General features: G+C 47.4%; 2 protein-coding genes across 3 annotated transcripts; one reads left to right on the top strand and one right to left on the bottom strand.

Moving 5' to 3' along the window:
- Positions 1–1,277: 1,277 nt before the first annotated feature.
- PECR (peroxisomal trans-2-enoyl-CoA reductase) lies at positions 1,278–11,178 on the bottom strand. Of its 2 annotated transcripts, none has more exons than XM_072122002.1 (8): positions 11,052–11,178; positions 6,808–6,941; positions 6,503–6,668; positions 6,137–6,218; positions 5,070–5,166; positions 4,786–4,896; positions 3,015–3,126; positions 1,278–2,058 (listed from the first exon to the last, which is right to left on the bottom strand). In XM_072122002.1, the coding sequence occupies exons 1-8, from the start codon at positions 11,080–11,082 to the stop codon at positions 1,970–1,972; spliced, it is 822 nt and encodes a 273-aa protein (XP_071978103.1). In that variant the 5' UTR covers positions 11,083–11,178; the 3' UTR covers positions 1,278–1,969. The 2 variants fall into 2 exon arrangements, with proteins under 2 accessions (XP_071978103.1, XP_071978102.1); XM_072122001.1 differs by lacking the exon at positions 11,052–11,178 and adding an exon at positions 7,408–7,565.
- On the top strand, positions 8,137–20,254 carry TMEM169 (transmembrane protein 169). The gene is made up of 3 exons (XM_072122000.1): positions 8,137–9,066; positions 16,598–16,976; positions 17,654–20,254. Exons 2-3 carry the CDS (start codon positions 16,667–16,669, stop codon positions 18,274–18,276), a joined length of 933 nt encoding a protein of 310 aa, XP_071978101.1. The 5' UTR covers positions 8,137–9,066; positions 16,598–16,666; the 3' UTR covers positions 18,277–20,254.
- The last annotated feature ends 3,358 nt before the right edge of the window (positions 20,255–23,612 follow it).

Below are 23,612 nucleotides of genomic sequence, written 5' to 3'. Positions count from 1 at the left end.
AAAAAATTTATACTCACCTCGTCCCCCTTGGCGCCTGCGCGCAGTGGCAATGCATCTGATGTAGTTCACCCGGACCTCACTGAACAAGCGCCTTAGGCCGGCGGCACACGTGGCGTTTTGAACCCATTTTTTGGGCAGTTTTTAAGCAGTCCGTTAAAAACGCATGCGTTTTTGACCGGTTTTACCAACTATCTTAATTAAATCAGGTCAAAAACGAATGCGTTTTTTAAGATAGTTGGTAAAACCGGACTGCTTAAAAACGGACCAAAAACGGGTTCAAAACGCCATGTGTAGCATCACCTTTAGGGTGCTGCCACACAGTGCGTTCTTGAACCGTTTTTAACCGTTTAAAAAAGATGCAGTATTATAATTATTTAACGTATATTTAACATACGTTTGGCTGGTTTGAACCTGTTTATCTTAATTTCTAGAAGTATAGACCGCTGTGAAACGGATTAAAACCAGCCAAATGCATGGGAAACATGCTTTTAAACACGTTCCAAAAATGCCCCATGTGGCAGCACCCCAGGGTACAGCACATAGACAATGAAGCCGGGGCATTATCGCATCTTTGTTTGCCAGATCCTGAGAGCAGGTTCTGGATCTTCTGATGGGAGTCTGTTCTGCTCCAATGGACTCACTTCTAGGCAAGTATAAAAGATAATTTTTACAAATTTTTCTCCACATACGGTCATAATACAGGTCGATCTGGGATCCAAAAATAAATGTCTGCCATGGCAATGCCTGGACTACAAACTGCATCGGCTATAGACCTGCCATCAGAGTCGTGCACCACAGCTGGCACTCGCTATTTATGGCGCCAGCGCTATTCACGTACGATGCTAATGTTTTCATCTTCCTGCATCAGTTAAAGTCACATCATCCGATGCAAAAAGGGAGATAATTCAGATGTCTGCAGGTGGCACCAAAAAACACACAGAAAGTACTGCAGAATTTCAATCTCTGTGGCCCAGCAGACACAACCTATACCCTGTCAATATCTGCATAGAAAAACCACTTGAAAATCAGCATCTAAATCCAAAAGGGAAAATTCTGAAAGAAACTTATTTCTTCTCCTTCCGGAGTTGTTGGTCGGTCTGCACGACCTGTGATTCATGCCTAGTGTCAAAATACCGCCATGATTTAGCAAAAACGAATGTTTCTCAGGAAGCAGAGATTTTGAAAATGTTGACTCCCCCAAGCAAAGATGTTCCAATTTATACACAGGTAGCCCACCAATTAAAAAAAAAAAATAAAAAATTGAAACGTGCAAAAAATTGCATGAAATTTTTGCATTTTTATTCAATTAGACATTTGTTGTGGTCAAACATTTCCACATGGTCCATTAGCCAGAAGATAGAGATCAGGTTCAGGAACCACTTTGTGGTCTCGGTCTTAGGATAACGTGTTTCATCTACAATATAAAATCCACAAAAAAATACAAACATCTTTCCCCGAAAGACCGTGCAGTGTGAATACATCCTTAAGGTGACATCTGATTTTTTTTTAAGCTGCATTTTCTAGGCACTTGTGAAACAGTTTATTATTTTTGTTCGTTTTTTTCCTCATCTTGTGAGATTACACAGAACACGGATAATGCGGCAGGCGCTATTAATGCCGCAGTTTATAGATAGTGCGGCTGATAAAAGTTCTGGCTGTCGAATTCTTCCAAGGAATTGGGTTTCTCTGCCCAATGACAGTGAATGAGGCCCAGAAAGATGTTTTGGGTATGAGACGCCACATGTTCCTGTAGGATTATCTGTATCACACGCAGGCGGCTCTGATACATCTCATTCTATGCAGTTTTGCTGATCATCTTTATGATCATATATTTTACGTCTGGACAGTGAAATCCATTGAGCTTTTCATCTGACAAAAATAAAAGATCTGTGTAATTAGCGCTCATCAGTGCATTTCATTCGGCGTGGCAATTACACCACGTGGCTATATCCATCACAGACCCCAGACCTCACAGCTTGGAAGGGGGGACGTTTGCCATCATCTTCTTTAGGGCTCTGGCATTCTCCCCGTCCGGAGCCTCCGGCCACCTGTCGTGATCTGGATGGAGAGGACAGAGCGGGTGATTAATGCGGCCAATAATATCCTCATTGATAATCATGTAATAGATCAATAATACACAAGTTAAGACCCCGGGATAAACATCTCACACTAATTAACCATTAATGGGGTCGCTGAATCCAAAGATCTACAAATGTCCAGTTAGAGCATCAAGTTACCACCAACCACCTCCAGGGGTCACCACAGGACAGAGCTTGCACTTCACTCTATCATATGAGACTTTACAAGAAAGGGGGTCCCATATTTTTTGCAGGTGAATGTACTAAGCCTGTATTACACCATTGTGTACTTTATATAAAAGAAAATGCCATTTCTGATTATTAATAAATATCTAGCATTGCCTACAGCTTTATTCCTATTAACAACTCCCTGGCCAGGCTGCTGAGGATGTGGGACCACCAGGGTGTCCTAATTCCTCAAACTAAATGGAGTGGTCACATCTGACCACATGCAGATGTGGTAAATGCAGAAGATTCTGCACAGAATACTGTAATCATAGTGATCAGAAACAAACTATGCATGGACTGGGAGTGCAATACTGTACAGAGGGGAAGGGGCAACAGCAGGGGTGGGATCCAGCCTGCTGGTAGCATCTCTGCTGGCTCACTGGTGGCAAGGACTTTGACTATTGGCTACTGTGGGGCAAGTGATTCAGCTACCGACTACTGGGGGGGAAGCACTGTGACCTGTCAGCTACAGGGGCAAGCGCTGTCACTATTGGCGACGGGGGCAGTTACTGTGACTATTGGCTACGGGGACAAGCACTAAATGTGTAATTTACATTCTAAGCCAGAAGATTAGAACGTAGAAAATGTTAACTCAAATTCTATTAAATACAAAAAGGTTCATTTAAATATTATTTTAATATACTAAAACCCCACCCCTGGGCAACACATTAGGAACCCTTCTTGATGTTTCCTGTGGGCATCTCCTACCTGGCACAGTCCAGGGACTGTGGTACAAGCTCTGGCCAGCGTCCACCTTGATGGTCTCTCCAGTGATGAAGGAGGCGGCAGGAGACAGTAGGAAGCAAACCATGGGAGAGATCTGTGCGGGAGAGAGCAGGAAGCAGTCAGAGACTATTGAGATGAACCATGAGAGCAGGCGGATAAATCACCACTAATGAAATGAGTGACAGGATGAGCACGACGCTAGATTCAATGTCCATGATCGTGCAGGACATAGCCCAACGGAGTGCACGGAAGATGAATGAGAAGGCCGAGGACGACTGTGCTCAGCTATTTCTGGGACTCTCATAGACAGTGCGTCAATTAGAGGGAGCAGGACCCCCATTCTTTTGATCGGCTACTGTGGGCCAAGCACCCGCTACTGTATTACACCATCATGGACTTAATATAAAGGAAAATGCCATTTCTGATTATTAATAAATATCTAGCATTGCATACAGCTTTATTCCTATTAACAACTCCCTGGCCAGGCTGCTGAGGATCTGACATCTGGGACCACCAGGGTGTCCTAATTCCTAAATGGAGTGGTCACATCTGACCACGTGCAGATGTGGTAAATGCACAAGATTCTGCACAGAATTACATGACCACTGTTATCAATGTGATCAGAAACAAACTTTGCAAGGACATGGAGTGCAATACTGTAATGAGGGGGAAGGGGCAACAGCAGGGGTGGGATCCTAGCCCACGGAAGATGAATGAGAGGGCAGAGGACAACTGTGCTTTTGATCCACAGCTCTAAGGCCACCCGCCACTGTAGGGAGAGCACCACGGCCACCGGCTACAAACACAGGCACTGTCCCTATTGGCTACTAGGGACAGGCGTTGTAAATATTGGCTACTGTGTGGAAAGCACTGTGACCATCAGTTACTGTGGGGCAAGCACCGTGACCATCAGCTATACAAATAAGGCACTGTCCCTATTGGTTACTGGGAACAGGCGCTGTAACTTTTGCTACTGTGGGGAAAGCACTGTAACTATTGTGTACTGTGGGGAAAGCACAGTGACTGTTGGCTACTTGGACAGACATGGTCACTTTTAGCTACTGGGGACAGGAACTTAGGGTCCTAGTAGTCACATGGCAGATAGGGGTTAACAATTAATCGGGACAACCCCTTTGAGGGAAATATACCATGAAAATCCATCCTGTTAAACCAGGGACATTACTCTTAGATCCAGGAACCGGGGTTGTGGTAATTATATTTGTTATCCATGGCCACCTCCCTTCTAAAATCAACTTTTATAATTATGACCTGGAAGGTAAACCCTGATGTTAGAAGGAAGGAGGCCATGGATAACAAATATAAGCAGATTACCACAGTCCCAGTGCCTGGATCTAAGAGTAATGTCCCTGGTTTATCAGGATGGATTTTTAGATTTCTTTATCCTGGAAATCAAAATAATAATATATATCACCATCATATTCTGTAGCGCTGTACATATCAGGACCCCCATTAGAACGCTACAAACACAGCGTTTGATTTGTGTAATCCCGGGGCTGCAGTGAGGGTCTTGTCCTGATCACAGATATGTTTTGTTTATTACATGCAGAACATGTCTAGTATTTCAACGCAGCAGACCCTCCCCAAAGCCAATGAATTGCATTTCAATACTCAATTCAAACGCTGAGTGTGAATGCAGCCTAATACTTGTCACCGCAGAGGGTTTGCTTCAGCTCTGCACCCAGCTGGCCAACGTGTGTGACACGAGAGAGAATCATCCAGGGTAATGTCTTACCTCTTCAGGGAGGCCAAGTCTCTTGGCTGGAATCTTTGGGACATAGTTCTGAAACAATTCAGGTCCCAAGTCCTTATAATTCTCAACTGCAGTCTGTGAAAAGATGGTTCCCTGCAAACAACATAATGAAGCCGCTAGTAACTCCTCAATGACCCCAATAAATCTTCATTACAAGGGGCAATGAGGGTCATTAAACAACAGCTCCAAAGTCCATGTCCAGCTCAGCCCCTGGAGAGCGTCCTATAACACCCTGTAGTATCAACACAAAGATCCCCCATACTTACAGGACAGACAGAGTTTATCCTGACACCCGTGTGTGCCCATTCAATAGCCAGGCTCTTAGTCAGGTTATCCACAGCGGCTCGTGCAGCTCCTGTGTGACTAGCAAGACAAAACACACCTGAAAAGCGTTATACACAGAGAACCCAAACCTGCTCCTATCCAGCTAAACTGGATCCAGAATAGTATCCCATATTATACCCCCGAGCTGCAGTCACTATTCTGCTGCTGGTGCAGTCACTGTGTACATACATGACATTACTTATCATGTACTGATCTTGAGTTACATCCTGTATTATACTCCAGAGCTGCACTCAGTATTCTGCTGCTGGTGCAGTCACTGTGTACATACATGACATTACTTATCCTGTACTGATCCCGAGTTACATCCTGTATTATACTCCACAGCTGCACTCACTATTCTGCTGCTGGTGCAGTCACTGTGTACATACATGACATTACTTATCCTGTACTGATCCTGAGTTACATCCTGTATTGTACTCCAGAGCTGCACTCACTATTCTGCTGCTGGTGCAGTCACTGTGCACGTACATGACATTACTTATCCTGTACTGATCCTGAGTTACATCCAGTATTATACTCCAGAGCTGCAGTCACTATTCTGCTGGTGCAGTCACTGTGTACATACATGACATTACTTATCCTGTACTGATCCAGAGTTACATCCTGTATTATACTCCAGAGCTGCACTCACTATTCTGCTGCTGGTGCAGTCACTGTGTACATACATGACATTACTTATTCTGTACTGATCCTGAGTTACATACTGTATTATACTCCAGAGCTGCACTCACTATTCTGCTGCTGGTGCAGTCACTGTGTACATACATGGCATTACTTATCCTGTACTGATCCTGAGTTACATCCTGTATTGTACTCCAGAGATGCACTCACTATTCTGCTGGTGCAGTCACTGTGTACATACATGACATTACTTATCCTGTACTGATCCTGAGTAACATCCTGTATTATACTCCAGAGCTCCACTCACTATTCTGCAGCTTAGTTAGTTTCTTGCATAAATTAGGATAATGCACAATGAAGAACATACGCCATGCCAGGGAATCCTTTCCACATATCTGCTATAATGTTCACTATGGCGCCCCCATGCTCCTTCATCCAGGCGTTATACACTGTATATAAAGGAAAAATGACATAGTTAGTGATTAGTTACTAGTACTGTCCCTTGAAGTGTGACAATATGACCCTCAGACCCATAGTGGTTGTGCACCCCTGGCAATGAGGGACTAACTCACAAAATAATATGGCATGGCGAAGAGCAATCTCGGTCGAAGTGCTTAGGCCCAACGTCTGCTACTCCTTGCAATGATTTTAAAGTTGTGCTGTGATGCAACTTTTTGTTTTCCCCTTATAATGATATAATGTGTATGTTTATTCCACAGTATTAGGGACCTACCTGCTTTGCAGCAGTAGAAGGTCCCGGTGAGGTTAGTCTCCACTACCGCGTTCCATCCTTTAGCGCTGATCTCTTCACTTGGAGAAGGAAACTGACCTCCTCCATTGTTGATTAAGAAGTCGATACGGTTGTAGATGTTCAAGGTGGTTTTAACCATCGATTCCACCTGTTCCCAGAGACAGGAAGCCAGCCGTGGAGGGGTTAAGACACCTGTAGTTACAATGGGGAACACTAAAGGGGACCCAAGTCCCATACATCCCTCCTACATGCTCCTCTCCTGAAATACTCTGTGCTGCACAGCTCACCTCCTCCTCCTTGCGGATGTTACACTTTAGTGCTGTCACCCTGTTGGGGTTCGCAGGGGAGATTTGGGTCACAAGATTCTCTGCCGTTTCTTTCAATCTGTCAAGTTTCCGGGAGGCGATGACCACATTGCAACCTGCGCAGAACAAAAAGACGGTACATGAGGATGATGGATAATGACCTCTGACCTCTCCACAGGGTGCAGCCATAGCACTCACATGGGGTATCACTGCCTAAAAAGAGGGGTTCCTATGTGTTCAAACTGGGGAATAAACTGCAGATTTGCCTTTGACCTGGATGTTGCACTGAATGACGTTGCTGCAGTCCCAGTATCACCTCTAAATAAATTTTTAATCAGGTCTGAAAGACTTTATACACCCTGCAGAAGGTCAGAAACTGAATAAGAGAAAAAACTACAAGTCCCAGCATGCCGCGCAGCATCCTCTGTAACAACTCCACTCTGTGGCCCGCAAGGCATGCCGGGATGTGTAGTCCTAGTTCGGACTAAAGGTCTGTGTTCTTGCTGTCACTCCCACACAGGCGATGACGGAGCAGATAATATTGCGTGTTCCCGGGGGGCCCGGCGCCCCCCGATAACTCACCCAGACCCAGCAGCTCGCTCGCTATGGCTTTCCCGATGCCGGTGCCTCCTCCGGTCACTATGGCCACTTTATCCCGAAACAGTCCCGCGGAGAAGACACTGCGCGCCGCCATGATGGGGGAAGTCACGTGACACCTCCGGGGTCAGAAGTCCAGGCTGCGGTACCAAGGCAACCACTGCAGGCCACAGACACCAATCGCACCCCCCCATAACAGAGACAGAGCGCCCCCCCCCCATAACAGAGACAGAGCCCCCCCCCCCATAACACAGTGACAGCCATAGATCCCCCCATAACAGAGACAGAACCCCCCATAACTGAGTGACAACCATAGATCCCCCCATAACACAGTGACAGCCATAGATTCCCCCATAACAGATTGACAGCCATAGATCCCCCATAACACAGTGACAGCCATAGATCCCCCCATAACAGAGTAACAGCCATAGATCCCCCCATAACAGAGTGGCAGCCATAGATCCCCCATAACACAGTGACAGCCATAGATCCCCCATAAGACAGTGACAGCCAAAGATCCCCCATAACAGAGGCAGAGCCCCCCCCCCCCCATAACAGAGTGACAACCATAGATCCCCCATAACACAGTGACTGCCATAGATCCCCCATAACAGAGTGACAGCCATAGATCCCCCCATAACACAGTCACTGCCATAGATCCCCCCATAACACAGTGACTGCCATAGATCCCCCCATAACACAGTGACTGCCATAGATCCCCCATAACAGAGTGACAACCATAGATCCCCCCATAACAAAGTGACTGCCATAGATCCCCCATAACAGAGTGACAGCCATAGATCCCCCCATAACACAGTCACTGCCATAGATCCCCCCATAACACAGTGACTGCCATAGATCCCCCATAACAGAGTGACTGCCATAGATCCCCCATAACAGAGTGACTGCCATAGATCCCCCATAACACAGTGACTGCCATAGATCCCCCATAACAGAGTGACTGCCATAGATCCCCCATAACACAGTGACAGCCATAGATCCCCCATAACAGAGTGACAGCCATAGATCCCCCATAACACAGTGACAGCCATAGATCCCCCATAACACAGTGACAGCCATAGATCCCCCCATAACAGAGTGACAGCCATAGATCCCCCATAACAGTGACAGCCATATTGATGGGGAGCTCCTCGCCTGCCCCCCAACCTCATATCGATCACTTATCCAAAACATTAGGGGATCAGTTTTTTAAAACCCATTAACCTTTTACACCACAGTCACGCGTTCCGCTAGCGTTTAATTCAACGCTAGCGCACAGGGGGCAGGCCTTGGTCCGATCACATATGTGTTTCCAGGGATGATAATGGGTGAGGACATATAATCAGGAGAAGCTGCTCCTCTTCTTCTTCTTACTCCACTCCTGGTGTGGACATCAAAAATTGCACGTGAAAATCTGAATGTGTGAATGCACCCAGAGGCTGGTGCCTGAATGATGTCATGTGTAGGGTCTCAGGCCCCGCCCAGGGATGTGCCTGATGGGCGTGGCTATGCCTGGATAGGGTCTGCACTCTAGGCTTTGTGCAGGGAGCAGCAGTCCTTGGATGGACACTGATGCATCTTGATCTACCTCATATTTGGGAACCTCCTTCCCCACCATCACAGACCCCCTGCACATGGGACCAGGTGAGCAGCCCCCTCTGTATATTCACTATAGGTCCCCTGTGTAGAAGCCCTGCTGCAGACCGTTGCACTCTCTGCAGACTGTCACACTGACTCCCCCGCCTGCCATCTGCAGGACTGGGACCAGGAAGCTTTTATCTGCAGATAATGAAATATCTGGCTCATTAATTACTGATGATTCTGTAATTAATTGCTGAAGTGTACGGTGAGGGGAGGATGGGGTTAATGCGTGTACACGACTGCTAGTGATACAGAGGATGAGCCAGTATGGAAATAATCCCAGGTTACCCGTATCAGAGCGGATACAATGTCACAGGGTCAGATATGGATACAATGCACTCCGAGAACAGGAGAGAAACAATGAATCTGGGTAGATGCCGGATGGATAGAGGGTGATATATGTGTGTGTGTGTATATGTGTGTGTGTATATATATACATACATACATACATACATGACGTGAAGGGATTGGGGCTGTTCTGTAGCTCAGATTGTGAGCAGGTCAATGTATAATATAACATTTTAATATTGTTGCAATGTATCAACAATGGTGAAAAAAGTAAATATTGTTACAATGTATCAGTGATTATTATCCTGTGTGCACCATGTGATGGATCTTCCCTTCTACATCCATGTAGCTTTTTATTTTTTTATCTGTAATTTCCTCAATTTACGGTATTATTTTACTAGCCCCCCAAAAAATTCAGCAGGATTTCATTGATGAGAACAGGGAGTCGTCTGTTGTCTGCACTCGCTCAGCTGAGCTCTCGCCCCTAGTGAGGGAATCTCCTATTTTTATATATAGCTCTACAGTAGCTCTGCCCCTCCCCCCACGTCAGGCCGCAGACGGCACATTGCCCCGGTGTAAGATCATCTTTCCATGTTTTGTATAGGAATGGGTGGGTTTGTACACACGGAATGGGGAAATCAATGCAGAAAGCTGGGTGATGAGCTCGGAGTCTCAGCAAATATTATAACAGATGCCCCGGACATTTATGGTCACTTTTTAAGTACCGAATGTCTTTCCAGTGTATAAAAATGTAACAAACAATTGTGCATTGTGTGGTCTGATGGTTACGTGTATATGTTCTTGCTTTTTACTCCCCTGTGTAGCCACCATGTTGTTGGTGGGATGATTTGTATGAATGCTCCTGTGGATGATGGATTGATGGATAATCCTGTAAAGTCAACACCGGAAGGTCCTCGTTGTGAGGCTGCTTTCACACGTTCAGTTTTTCAGAGGAGCAGCGCCTCTCTATAGTATGTTCTCAGCCATTATCACCCACACCTGCTTTTGGCTTTCTAAAATGCATCCAAAGGGCACGTTCACATGTGGCGTTAACGCATGCGTTTTCAAGCACAACCGTGGAGATTTGCCAAATTACATTCCAGTTTACAAAACGGATGTGTGAACGTGCCCTAAGGTGTTGATGGTTTTGAAGAAACTGCTTGGGATAAGTGATCTCTATGAGTTGGGTGCAGGACCCAGCTTCGTATGTGTGTGTGTGTACATCCCCCATTGTTTGGTGTTAGGTTGGATGGGGGGGGGGGGCCCTGTAGTTATGCCCATGTCCTGGATCTCACATTTACAGATGTCCCTTTTTGTGTCTTCATGTCCCATCCTCCACTTCTTACATCTCTATGGTCTCTGCTCCCCCCTCCAGTGAAAGTCATCCAGCTGCCCATAAACTACAGAAGCCACCGCCCGGAGGGGTCCCGGCCCCCTGTGATGGTCACATTTTTCTCTGCTGGAAATAAATGCTAATTCCCGAAACTGCATTCATCATTGTCTATAGATAGCGCAGCAGACCCTTCACTTAAAGGGGAAGTGTCTCTTATACAATCAATCACCCCCCTTGCTTGTATATTCTACCCTGCGGAGCATGAACATATAGCAGCAGGATGACCATCACCGCTTCATGTCACAGGAGAAATAACTTCAGCCTATGGAAAGCTCCCAGAAGCCAGTGGATTATTGGTGGCACTTACCACCCTGAGAGCAATCACCATGTTCCATCATCTGATTTGTAGGTCAGTCCTGACTACTGGGCAAATATTGTTCATCTCCTGCTGTGGCTTCTTCCTCTTGTCACATCAATGTCACTTCCTTCCTGGGAAATCTCCATCTCGAACCCTTCACCCACAAGCAAATAGTCAGGCAGGTGCAGCCGCCGAGGGATCGCGTCCAGATCCAGCTGTAGATTTGTGTATTACATAGATGATTCCAATGTTCTGGGGTATAGAGTTCAGCAGAGAAATGGGCATATGAAGAGGCTGCTGGAGATAATAGTCTTCTATCTCACCCAAAGTGCTTTATTCCCATCAGTGCAGGTCGTGTTGATCCTGTAGACGTTTCAGGCCACAATCACACGTTGCGTTTCATGTGTGTCTTGACCCATAATCCAAAGGCTGCACCCAATCACATTTTGAGTCAACATTGCGTTTTTTGCCCATTTTTAAGCAGTCCGCCCAAAAACGATTGTGTTTTTGACTAGTTTGAATTAAGATAATTGGTCAAACCTGTCAAAAACGCATGCGTTTTTTAACGCACTGCTTAAAAACAGGCCAAAAACGCCATGTGTGCCATCGCCCTTAACTCAAAATGTGATCAGATGTGGAGCCTTCGATGTATTTAAAACGCAATTTGTGAACGCAGCCTCAACCATCTCAGAGCCGGTGGTTGGAGACTAGTCGCTGTTATGTGCGCCTCATCTTGGTCGGTATTTAAACGGACTGAAAACGCATGTGTTATGTATGTTTTCCATCGGAAACATAATAAAGCGCAGGCGTTTTTAATCCGTTTAGAACCTGTCCAAGAACGCACCGCGTGACAGCGCCCTACGTCTTCCATTCACTGCATACAGAAAGTAGAGGAGAATCTACTCCTTGGCTCTCACTCGGAGGCTGCGCTCACACGTGCCGGTTTCATTGTGTTTTGATGCAACCGCTGAGGAGATGAGACTTGCCATTACATTGCTGTTAACATTTGCTCTTACAAAATGCAGCGTTAACAGTAGCAGTTTCTTAACGCATCGGATTAACATTGCACTGTGCTTCGAAGAAAACGCATTTAAAATGCAAACGTATTGTGCAAAGTTCCGGTGAATATGCGTGTGTTTTCATAAGATGCATTTCTAAACTGCAATAAAAGCGGAACGTGGGAACACGTCCTCTGGATATGTTCTTGTGCTCAGTTTTTCAGATACAGTTTCCATAGTCCAAAACAGGAATGGAGTGAAAAGGGAGGAGTAGCATTACAGCCTTGCAGCGCTGGTGTCCTGGGTTCAAGTCCCAGGGTCAACATCTGCAAAGAGTTTATATGTTCTCTCCGTGTTTGTGTGGGTTTCCTCCTGGTCCTCCGGTTTCCTCCCACACTCTAAAACATACTGGTAGGTTGATTAGATTGTGAGCCGTATGGGGACCGGGATTGCTCTGGCAAGTTTTGTGCAGCGCTGCGGAATCTGTGTGCGCTATATACATAAAGAATTATTACTGAGTCTGAATGGAGGTCACGCTGACGACTTTTATAAACTTTGGGACTGTCCTTAGGAAATCCGGGAGAGGAAAGAGGACGGAGGAGCCGCTCACATCCTGTGAGGATTATTCCCTGTGCGATCACTGGTGATGAAAGGCAGGAAATCAGCTGTAGGATAATGGAGGCTCGGTCTGGGGGGATTCACATGGTCCTGAGCATATCCCTCTCCATGTGCTGAGTATTCCGCAACACTCCAGATTCGACCGGACCTCTATCTGCCTCTGACATCACACAGATCTTTCTAATGGGGCCTCTATAATCCTATAGATGACTCTGGTGGATTCGTACGGCAGCTCATAGAAAGAGGGGGATTTGATATTAGGGACCTCAAGCGAAATTCTGTCTGGGGTTCCCCCATAGTGTAGGTTTTCTCATCTTGTACAACACTTTCCATGGAGTGTTCTTTCCATATCCGATCATATATCATTCACTCTCCTACGGCTTTATGTTAAGGCTCCTTCCTTGTTCCATTTTAGGGTCTTATAAAGGGTTAACTGATAAAGTAACGGGAGTGTAACCTATGGGCCCTGTGAGTAATGGGAGCCGATCACTTACTGCATCCAGTGTATGAAGAGGCTGAAGTCCATTTGAAAGGTAGTAATTCACTTAGTGATGGCTGCCAGGAAGTGGAGGCACCCGCTGGGCGGTGATCGGGGTGGGATAAGGGCGGTAAATGGAGGATTATACTCCTAGATGTCCATCAGAGCCATTACATGAGCGATAAGTCTGAGCATCACCTGCCCCAGGTCATGTAAGGGCGACTGTCTAGGACTGCGATACCTCGCCGATACACTGTCACAACACGCGACTGCCTAGGACTGCGACACTTCGCTGATACACTGTCACAACACGCGACTGCCTAGGACTGCGACACTTCGCTGACACACTGTCACATCACGCGACTGCCTAGGACTGCGATACCTCGCCGTTACACTGTCACGACACACGACTGCCTAGGACTGCGATACCTCGCCGTTACACTGTCACGACACACGACTGCCTAGGACTGCGATACCTCGCCGTTACACTGTCACAACACACAAGGATCTGTGAGGAAAGTCCTTTTATTACATAAACATATTCATAAAACATCAGTGGAACAGGTGCATAATAAGATATTTGGGGGAGGCAATGACATTGTGAAAATGACCTGTAAAAAAAAAAAAAAAAAAATCAAAACTGTTCATGCGCTTCGTCTTCGACCCCTGAGGAAGTGTCCTCCCACCTGCTGCCGGTGTCTCCCCCTCGTTGCCTGTGATTGGTGCGGTGTGCGCTGGTGCTATCATTTGTATGTGTTGGGCCTCCTTCATTTCAATAGGATCTGAGCTGCAGTCACTCAATCATGCCACCGCACAGAGTTTGGAGCTACCCTGCAGCATAATCTATCCAGAATACTGCTGGTGCTAAAGCTGTCAGTCATATTGTGCTGCGGCTTGCCTCTAAAGGGAACCTGTTATCAGGTGTGACCATGCAGACTGCAACCAGACTCACAGCCCTGCTGCTACTAATGGCCTGTCCATTGCAGGTTCATTATGAAGTATTACTCCTATTAGATTGCATGTGTCCCATAGAGCCTGATCACCTCTGTGCGCCATCTACGTTCCATATCTGGTATTGCAGCTGCTTAACTTCTGCCAATCCAAGAACGTTTAATAATTGTTAATTACATCTGTAAGAAGGTCCCTGGTTGGCTGGAAAGTTCTAGGTCTTTGGAGGCTCGATGCAGGGAGGAGTAGGTGTGTCTGAGTCCTGCTGTCCAGACACAAGGCCTGCAGAACGGACTCTACCTACCAGATCCTGCTGCGTAGTGGCCTTAGACCCGGACAGACTGCACTGTTACTTTGCCTGTGGACTGTTGAGTTTCCGTTCTTTAATAAAGGAACCAAGAGTTGATATTTGACATCTCTTGTCCCTCTTGTGATCCCCGAAAGCTGCTAAGGTCAAGGGCCTCCCCACTATCCAGGGATCCTTATATACGCTTATACTAGGAGTACCCAGGGAAAACTATCACCATCCGCAGTATCTCCCTCTTTCCTGCAACCCACCTGTCGGACACCTGCCCGGTATGGATGAGGCCCTTTCCACTTGGACCATGACCCAGTCAAGACATTAATACCATTGCCACAAGCCCTCAGGACATCCTCGGTAGGGGGATGTTGGACTAACGTACACATAGGTCAGATTACACATCTCTCCAGGGACAGTACATAACATTGACTGCAGAGAGCACAGAGCACAGCAGTGTGAGGTCTGATTACACATCTCTCCAGGGACAATACATAACACTGGCTGAAGAAAACACAGAGCACAGCAGTGTGAGGTCTGATTACACATCTCTCCAGGGACAATACATAACACTGGCTGAAGAAAACACAGAGCACAGCAGTGTGAGGTCTGATTACACATCTCTCCAGGGACAATACATAACACTGGCTGCAGAGAGGACAGAGCACAGCAGTGTGAGGTCTGATTACACATCTCTCCAGGGACAGTACATAACATTGACTGCAGAGAGCACAGAGCACAGCAGTGTGAGGTCTGATTACTCATCTCTCCAGGGACAATACATAACACTGGCTGCAGAGAGCACAGAGCACAGCAGTGTGAGGTCTGATTACACATCTCTCCAGGGACAATACATAACACTGGCTGTAGAGAGGACAGAGCACAGCAGTGTGAGGTCTGATTACACATCTCTCCAGGGACAGTACATAACATTGACTGCAGAGAGCACAGAGCACAGCAGTGTGAGGTCTGATTACTCATCTCTCCAGGGACAATACATAACACTGGCTGAAGAAAACACAGAGCATAGCAGTGTGAGGTCTGATTACACATCTCTCCAGGGACAATACATAACACTGGCTGCAGAGAGCACAGAGCACAGCAGTGTGAGGTCTGATTACACAGCTTTCCAGGGACAATACATAACACTGGCTGCAGAGAGCACAGAGCACAGCAGTGTGAGGTCTGATTACACATCTCTCCAGGGACAATACATAACACTGGCTGCAGAGAGCACAGAGCACAGCAGTGTGAGGTCTGATTACACAGCTTTCCAGCGACAATACATAACACTGGCTGCAGAGAGCACAGAGCACAGCAGTGTGAGGTCTGATTACACATCTCTCCTGGGACAATACATAGCACTGGCTACAGAGAGCACAGAGCACAGCAGTGTGAGGTCTGATTACACATCTCTCCAGGGACAGTAAATGGCATAAGCTGAAGAAAGCACAGAGCACAGCAGTGTGAGGTCTGATTACACGTCTCTCCAGGGACAATACATAGCACTGGCTGCAGAGAGCACAGAGCACAGCAGTGTGAGGTCTGATTACACGTCTCTCCAGGGACAATACATAGCACTGGCTGCAGAGAGCACAGAGCACAGCAGTGTGAGGTCTGATTACACAGCTCTCCAGGGGCAATACATAACACTGGCTGCAGAGAGCACAGAGCACAGCAGTGTGAGGTCTGATTACACATCTCTCCAGGGACAATACATAACACTGGCTGCAGAGAGCACAGAGCACAGCAGTGTGAGGTCTGATTACACATCTCTCCAGGGACAATACATAACACTGGCTGCAGAGAGCACAGAGCACAGCAGTGTGAGGTCTGATTACACATCTCTCCAGGGACAGTAAATGGCACAAGCTGAAGAAAGCACAGAGCACAGCAGTGTGAGGTCTGATTACACGTCTCTCCAGTCTGTATGGTCACACCGACTGACAATTATTCTCAATCCTAATTCTATAGATACCTATGATCACAGCTCCGGAAGTTATTGGAGTAAATTGAGGATCTCAAGATTTGCACAATATTTTTAACATGTTTGAGAAAGCGTAAACTAAGACCAGAACATAATATTCCAGACCCAGTGACACTATCATATTGTATTGTAGATTATTGATCAGCATTGCACATCCCAGGAGTGGAGATTCTGCACTTTTCTATGTCTCTCCGATTCTGCTTAACACTGATTTCTTGTATTTTTAAGGTTGATCCCCACCATAGTTTGGCCACTGCACATATCATGGCTGACTGATACATCGAGAGTCTCCACATCATGCAGAGCGAGGTCATCCCCAGTGATGGCGAGATGGAGGAGCCTCCTCCAAAACCAAATAAGAGCGCCCCCCACAGCCCCCTAAGAGACACCTTGCGGAGAGCTGCAGCAGCTGTGTCCTTTGAGGGGGTAACTGGAGAAGCAACTATAGAACGGAAGAAGAGAAAAAAGAAAGAGCCTCGTCCAGAATCCATCATTGTGTATCGCTCCGACAATGAGAAGGTCCTGGAGGATGAATCAACTAATCAGGAAACTGGAGAGAGAAGCACAGAAGAAGGGTCTAGATTTCTGGGGACTCCAATGAGTGATGGTAAAACTACAATAACACTGCCCCCTATGTACAAGAATATAACTACTATAATACTGCCCCCTATGTACAAGAATATAACTACTATAATACTGCCCCCTATGTACAAGAATATAACTACTATAATACTGCCCCCTATGTACAAGAATATAACTACTATAATACTGCCCCCTATGTACAAGAATATAACTACTATAATACTGCCCCCTATGTACAGGAATATAACTACTATAATACTGCCCCCTATGTACAGGAATATAACTACTATAATACTGCCCCCTATGTACAAGAATATAACTACTATAATACTGCCCCCTATGTATAAGAATATAACTACTATAATACTGCCCCCTATGTACAAGAATATAACTACTATAATACTGCCCCCTATGTACAAGAATATAACTACTATAATACTGCCCCCTATGTACAGGAATATAACTACAATAATACTGCCCCCTATGTACAAGAATATAACTACTATAATACTGCCCCCTATGTACAGAGATATAACTACTATAATACTGCCCCCTATGTACAAGAATATAACTACTATAATACTGCCCCCTATGTACAAGAATATAACTACTATAATACTGCCCCCTATGTACAGAGATATAACTACTATAATACTACCCCCTATATACCGATATATGTAACCCTCTTGTTGTGTCCCTCAGGTGGGTGGAATATGCCTCTGGACAGCCGTTATGTCACTTTAACTGGGACAATCACCCGTGGGAAGAAGAAGGGTCAGCTGGTGGACATCCACGTCACTTTAACTGAGAAGGAACTCCAAGAACTTACAAGATCTAAGGAGCCTTTGCAGGAGGAGCCAATGGAGGGGAAGAAGCCGTGCACGGTGGGCATGGACAGGGGTCCGCACGTCCTCCTGTGGAGTGTCCTGTGCTTGCCGGTTGTGTTCGTCCTGTCCTTCGTGCTTTCCTTCTATTACGGGACTATAACATGGTACAATATATTCCTGGTCTACAATGAGGAAAGGACTTTCTGGCACAAGATCACCTTCTGCCCCTTCCTCATCATCTTCTACCCCATCATCATCGTGGCGGTGTCGCTGTCTCTGGCCACGTATACGGCGGTGACTCAGATCTCGTGGTCGTGGGCTGAGTGGTGGCAGGCAGTGAAGGACATGGAGAAGGGGTTCTGCGGTTGGCTCTGTAGTAAGCTGGGGCTGGAGGACTGCTCCCCCTACAGCATCGTGGAGCTACTGGACTCTGACAATATCTCTGGGAGTTTATCGGTGAAAGGCTCCACGCAGGGAGTGGAGACCTCGGCCGTGTGACCTCTGCTTGATCACGTTGTTTCTTCAATTTATTTAATTAGGAACCTGTCAGCAGGTGCAACCATAAATACTGCAGCCAGTGTTGTGTATTGTCCCTGGAGAGATGTGTAATCAGACCTCACACTGCTGTGCTCTGTGCTCTCTGCAGCCAGTGTTATGTATTGTCCCTGGAGAGATGTGTAATCAGACCTGTGTGTATGTTTTTTGTAGCAGCAGGACTATAAATAAAGAATATACAAGAATATAAATCAGTATTTCAGAGTGTGTTCCCTTGCTGCTGTGCTCTGGGCTTTGTGCATAGAGTATAGAGCTGCACCTTCTTTTTCTGTTAAGTGATATCTATAGTATTTAACCAGTATCTTTTTACAGCTTTTACTAGGAGCAAAAGGAAGGGGCTGTGGAGACGCTCAGTTCAGAGCACAGCAGTGTTAAAACACCCCCACAATGCAATTAGAGACGTTACAATCCTGGAATATAAATCCATACTTCACAGTCCTGCTGCTACTAACAGCATCCACACAGGGCAGATAACATGTATCTCCACAGGCAAAACTTCACACCAAACATAAAAAAGAGCACAGCAGTGTGAGGTCTGATTACACATCTCTCCAGGGACAATGCATAACACTGGCTGCAGAGAGCACAGAGCACTGCAGTGTGAGGTCTGATTACACATCTCTCCAGGGACAATGCATAACACTGGCTGCAGAGAGCACAGAGCACAGCAGTGTGAGGTCTGATTACACGTCTCTCCAGGGACAATACATAACACTGGCTGCAGAGAGCACAGAGCACAGCAGTGTGAGGTCTGATTACTCATCTCTCCAGGGACAATACATAACCCTGGCTGCACAGAGCACAGCAGCGTGAGCAGGCTCCCTCTGTGTACATGGATAAGTTACAACCCCGAAATATACATCCATATATCACAGTCCTGCTGTTACTTACACAAAGGTCTGGTTACACATTTCTCCAGGGACAATACATAGCACTGGCTGCAGAGAGCACAGAGCACAGCAGTGTGAGGTCTGATTACACATCTCTCCAGGGACAATACATAACACTGGCTGCAGAGAGCACAGAGCACAGCAGTGTGAGGTCTGATTACACATCTCTCCTGGGACAATACATAGCACTGGCTGCAGAGAGCACAGAGCACAGCAGTGTGAGGTCTGATTACACATCTCTCCAGGGACAATACATAGCACTGGCTGCAGTCTGTTTGGTCACACCCACTGACCGTATCCCTTTAAGCGGTTATGGAATGCTGATGTATGTGGAATCCTGTGCCATATGGATAATGCTGGTGATTTGTGAACCTGTGCCACTGCCTATTGCATGTCTGGATTGCAACCTAAAACTATACACTGGGAGGACTATTTAAAGGGGTCACCTGGATTATGTTGTTTATTTTTTAAATGTCAGTCTATCGGCAAATTAGCACTTTTTTAAATGTCCCTCTGAGATATCACTGATGAATCTAGTAAACTAAGCTCCACCCACTTGACCAAGGGGACTTCCTGTTTCTTCAGGAAAGTGTCACATGATCCCTGGTTGCCCTACTGATTGGCTGAGAGGCCATAGAACGAAGGGTCTTATTTGTGGCTCCACTTTTGCCTTGAATATGGTGACATGTTCCCTTTAAATATACCGACAATTATTGTTAATAAAGTTGTTTTGTACAACACACGTCATCACTGCACCCTCCACGCAGCCGGCTCTGCTACACCATATAACGGGTTATTTAATATTCACAACACATTTCTATGTTCAGTCAAGCGCAGGACGTCATCGGACTGTGCCCGGGGAAGCCATTACTATTTATTTGCTTTGTAGAAAATGTAACTTTTAATTTTGTCCTTTTTTTAAATTTTCCATAAGATGGAGGGTTTTATGTTCCTGTTTCATGGATTGTTGGCGGACGAGTAAAATGTCACATCTGATGCACTACCAGAAATAAAAAATATCCCAAATCTAACGGAATCCGGGAGTCGTCCTCTTTTGTCGTTAAAGGGGATGATGGTAATGAATGTTATAATGGAAGAGGTTGGAGCCAGTATGATCCCTGGTGGTCCCTGGTGGGGGAGAAGGAAGAACCGGCCATAGACTTGTATCTGTCACATGAGAACAGAAAGTGTCATGACCCGGCAATACTCGACCCGAGGCCCAGAGGCTGCAGAACATTTCCTGAGGACACTGCAGCTTCATGTCCCTAGGTCCAGCGGCTGAACCGATGCCACAATTTTTAGTGCGATACCTGGAGAAGTATCAAGATACTGATACTTTTAATTTCTTGAAATTATTGTATTATCTGGATTCAAGGTTCAAAGGTCAAGGGTCAAATGGGGCGTTTACATTGCGTTTAGAAACATAAGGCGAATCCCTGGGGGCGGAGCTCTGCCCAATCACCTATACGTTTACTATAAACGTATACAAACAGTAATGATCAAAGAAATCTAAAAAACATATTTAAATAACAAAAAATAACGTAGAGACCCTTTGTCTGGGGAAGCCCTGGGAGATGTAGAGACCATATATGGACAGTTCATGATATTTTCCTGATGACATGGTCCCTGCTTTGCCACTGCCTGACCCCTAAATTTATTTATGCTAATAACCAGGCAAAATCCCCCAAACATCAGGATCAGTACAGGATAAGTAATGTCATGTATGTACACAGTGACTGCACCAGCAGCAGAATAGTGAGTGCAGCTCTGGGGTATAATACAGGATGTAACTCAGGATCAGTACAGGATAAGTAATGCCATGTATGTACACAGTGACTGCACCACCAGCAGAATAGTGAGTGCAGCTCTGGAGTATAATACAGGATGTAACTCAGGATCAGTACAGGATAAGTAATGCCATGTATGTACACAGTGACTGCACCACCAGCAGAATAGTGAGTGCAGCTCTGGAGTATAATACAGGATGTAACTCAGGATCAGTACAGGATAAGTAATGTCATGTATGTACACAGTGACTGCACCAGCAGCAGATAGTGAGTGCAGCTCTGGAGCTCGTTAGCTCGTTATCTCTGTCTGTTGCTGTGAGAGGCTGTGTGCTGCTGCTGCTCTGAGCTCCAGGAATAATCCACCTCCACCTGGGACCTGCTCTCTCCCTTCCCAGGGAGGGGGTGGGTTTCCAGGCATGAGCCAGAGCGGCAAGCCCCAGGCTCCTGCTTCCCGGGCCAGGCCGGCGGGGGGCAGGGGTAGCCAGGAACCGGCCAGCGCTATGGAGGACTCAGGGGTGAGACGTTCCACCAGGAGTCGTAGTAATACTGCTCCTGCTCCCCCTGAGTCTGGTGTGAGGCGGCGCGGCAAGAACCTGGATGTCTATGATGGTGCGGGTGACGGCGGTCCTTCCGGGGCTGGAGCCATGAAGCGGAGTGCTCACAGAGGTAAGGCTGACCATGCGGGGGGAGGCTGGGCGGTGCAGGGGCCCCGGGAGTCTTTGTCCACCTATGCCTCCCGGGTCCAGAGCCACCTCTGTGAGTACGAAGAGGCGACCAAGACCATCAGGAGGCTCCGGGAGGAGCTGCGATGTGCCCGCGCCAGGGCGAACACGGCGCCAAAGAAGCGCAAGACGGAGGTTAAAGGAGAGATTAATCACCTAAAGGCAGAGATTGACAAGCTGACAAAAAGAAAGACCTTTATTTGTGATAACAGCGGACCATTTAAGGAAAAACTGATTAATGATGACCGATTTGCTCAGATGGCTGATAACAGAGAGCAAAGGCTGATGGGGTTGCAGCCTGCAAGCCAGGTGGAGGAGGAGGAGGATGATGATGATGATGACGATCAGCAGGACACACCTGGCGGCCTGCAGGAAGATCAGCAGGCCTCGTGCAGTGGGCCCCCTGCAGGACCGCCAGCAGTAACACCTCGCTCGGGGGAGGACAGTGACACCGGCAGCCAGGGAGGGGCGCTCATGGCAGAGATCCGGCTGCTCGAGTCCCCAGTGCGCATGGAGAACTTTTCTTTTGGTGATGAACTCCCAGAGGAAGCCGCTGGGGGGAGCAGCCGGAGGAAGAGTAAGAAGACCAGGCCAAAGCAGCAAGAAGAGGTACGATTCATCTTTACCCCCCTCCCTGTACACCCCCCCGGGCAAAGCGCAGGGTCAGCTCACTGTGCAAGCCCTGCTACCCAAACCCCCCCGAGTTCTGCTGTGGACCCGGTGCAAAGGTGCAGGGAGATTACAGGTGTGACATCTGATGTGGCGATGGGCTCCGTCTCTGTTTGTGGTAACAGTGGGGGAGCAGTGGAGGCATCGGCCGCAAGGCCGGACAGTCAGGGCGGCTCGGCAGTGGCGATAACATCAAAATCCAGTGCTGTGGTGCGTCCCCCGCTGGGAGGGGGGGACAGCCCGGCACTGGTGGCAGCTTCCGGTGCCTCGGCGCCTCTTCATGCTGTTGCTGCTGATCACTTGGTTATGGAGCGGCGGCAGTGTGGAGGGGTCGCTGAGGCTGAGGGCTCCGAACCTCCCAGACAAAAAGTGTTATTCTGTGTTGGTGTTGGGGATAATTTGAATTCTGTGGAAATTGAAGATCAGCGGCGCCTCACACCGGCTAAAGAGCAGCGGCGAATGTTACCAAGCCCCAGGAGAAGTAAAATAACATCTGCTACCGATGATGCGGAGGGCACAAGTGTGACAAGAGTTGGGGTCCCCTCTGGGCGATGCGCTGCGGGGGGACCCCCGTCCCTTGTGCCTGAAGATGCGGAGGTGGTCATGTCTCCTGATGTTGTTGCTGGTCCAGCCAGTGTGAGTGGAGTCAGTAATGTTGTGGTGGATAATGTGAATGGTGTGAGTGGTGCTGAATCTTTTCCAGCTTTGGGGGTGGGTGATGGAGTGACTGGTGGTGTGAGTGGCGTGGCTGAGTGTAACATGCAGGTGGGTAGTGTTAATGTGGTGGGTGCAGGGGTTGGTTCGGTTGCTCCCCCAGTGGCGGCCCCTATTAAGAGCTATGCCAGTGTCGCTGCTGGGGGAAGTAGGGGTCCATCATCCTCGTCTCTGGGCTCTGGGGACGGCTTTTTGCAACGGCGCCTCCTGCAGGCCTTACAGAAGGGAGAAAGGACGATCAATGTAGCGGGGCAGGAGGTTGATTTGTCGTTTTGGATAGAGAGGCACGGCCTGTCTGCCTTCCGAGAGCAAAGAGGCAGGGAGACATCATGGTCGCTCCCGACAACCGGGCCGGGTGCTAACCGTAGGAATGTGGTCCGTCTTCGGTGGCGTGGCAGTGATGTGTGTCCCCCTCGGGCACGGGTAGTTGAGCTGCTGCTGAAGATGGACTTCAAGGCGGCTGACATCTTTGCCTTGATCCATCCCTATGGTACATC

This window comes from Engystomops pustulosus, chromosome 8, assembly GCF_040894005.1.
Source record: "Engystomops pustulosus chromosome 8, aEngPut4.maternal, whole genome shotgun sequence".
NCBI lineage: Eukaryota > Metazoa > Chordata > Amphibia > Anura > Leptodactylidae > Engystomops > Engystomops pustulosus.
The sequence above is the reverse complement of the archived record's forward strand: the minus strand, read 5'-3'. Positions and strand labels throughout refer to the sequence as shown.

What these genes read in the sequence shown, in the direction of transcription:
- TMEM169 (XM_072122000.1), top strand. Translation starts at nt 16,667, where the DNA reads ATGCAGAGCGAGGTCATCCCCAGTGATGGCGAGATGGAGGAGCCTCCT. An exon ending in GGGGACTCCAATGAGTGATG is followed by an intron (nt 16,977 to 17,653) that starts GTAAAACTACAA and finishes TGTGTCCCTCAG; the next exon opens with GTGGGTGGAATATGCCTCTG.
- PECR (XM_072122001.1), bottom strand. Translation starts at nt 7,519, where the DNA reads ATGGCGGCGCGCAGTGTCTTCTCCGCGGGACTGTTTCGGGATAAAGTG. An exon ending in CTTCTACTGCTGCAAAGCAG is followed by an intron (nt 6,219 to 6,502) that starts GTAGGTCCCTAA and finishes CTTTATATACAG; the next exon opens with TGTATAACGCCTGGATGAAG. An exon ending in GGATAAACTCTGTCTGTCCT is followed by an intron (nt 4,897 to 5,069) that starts GTAAGTATGGGG and finishes TGTTGTTTGCAG; the next exon opens with GGAACCATCTTTTCACAGAC.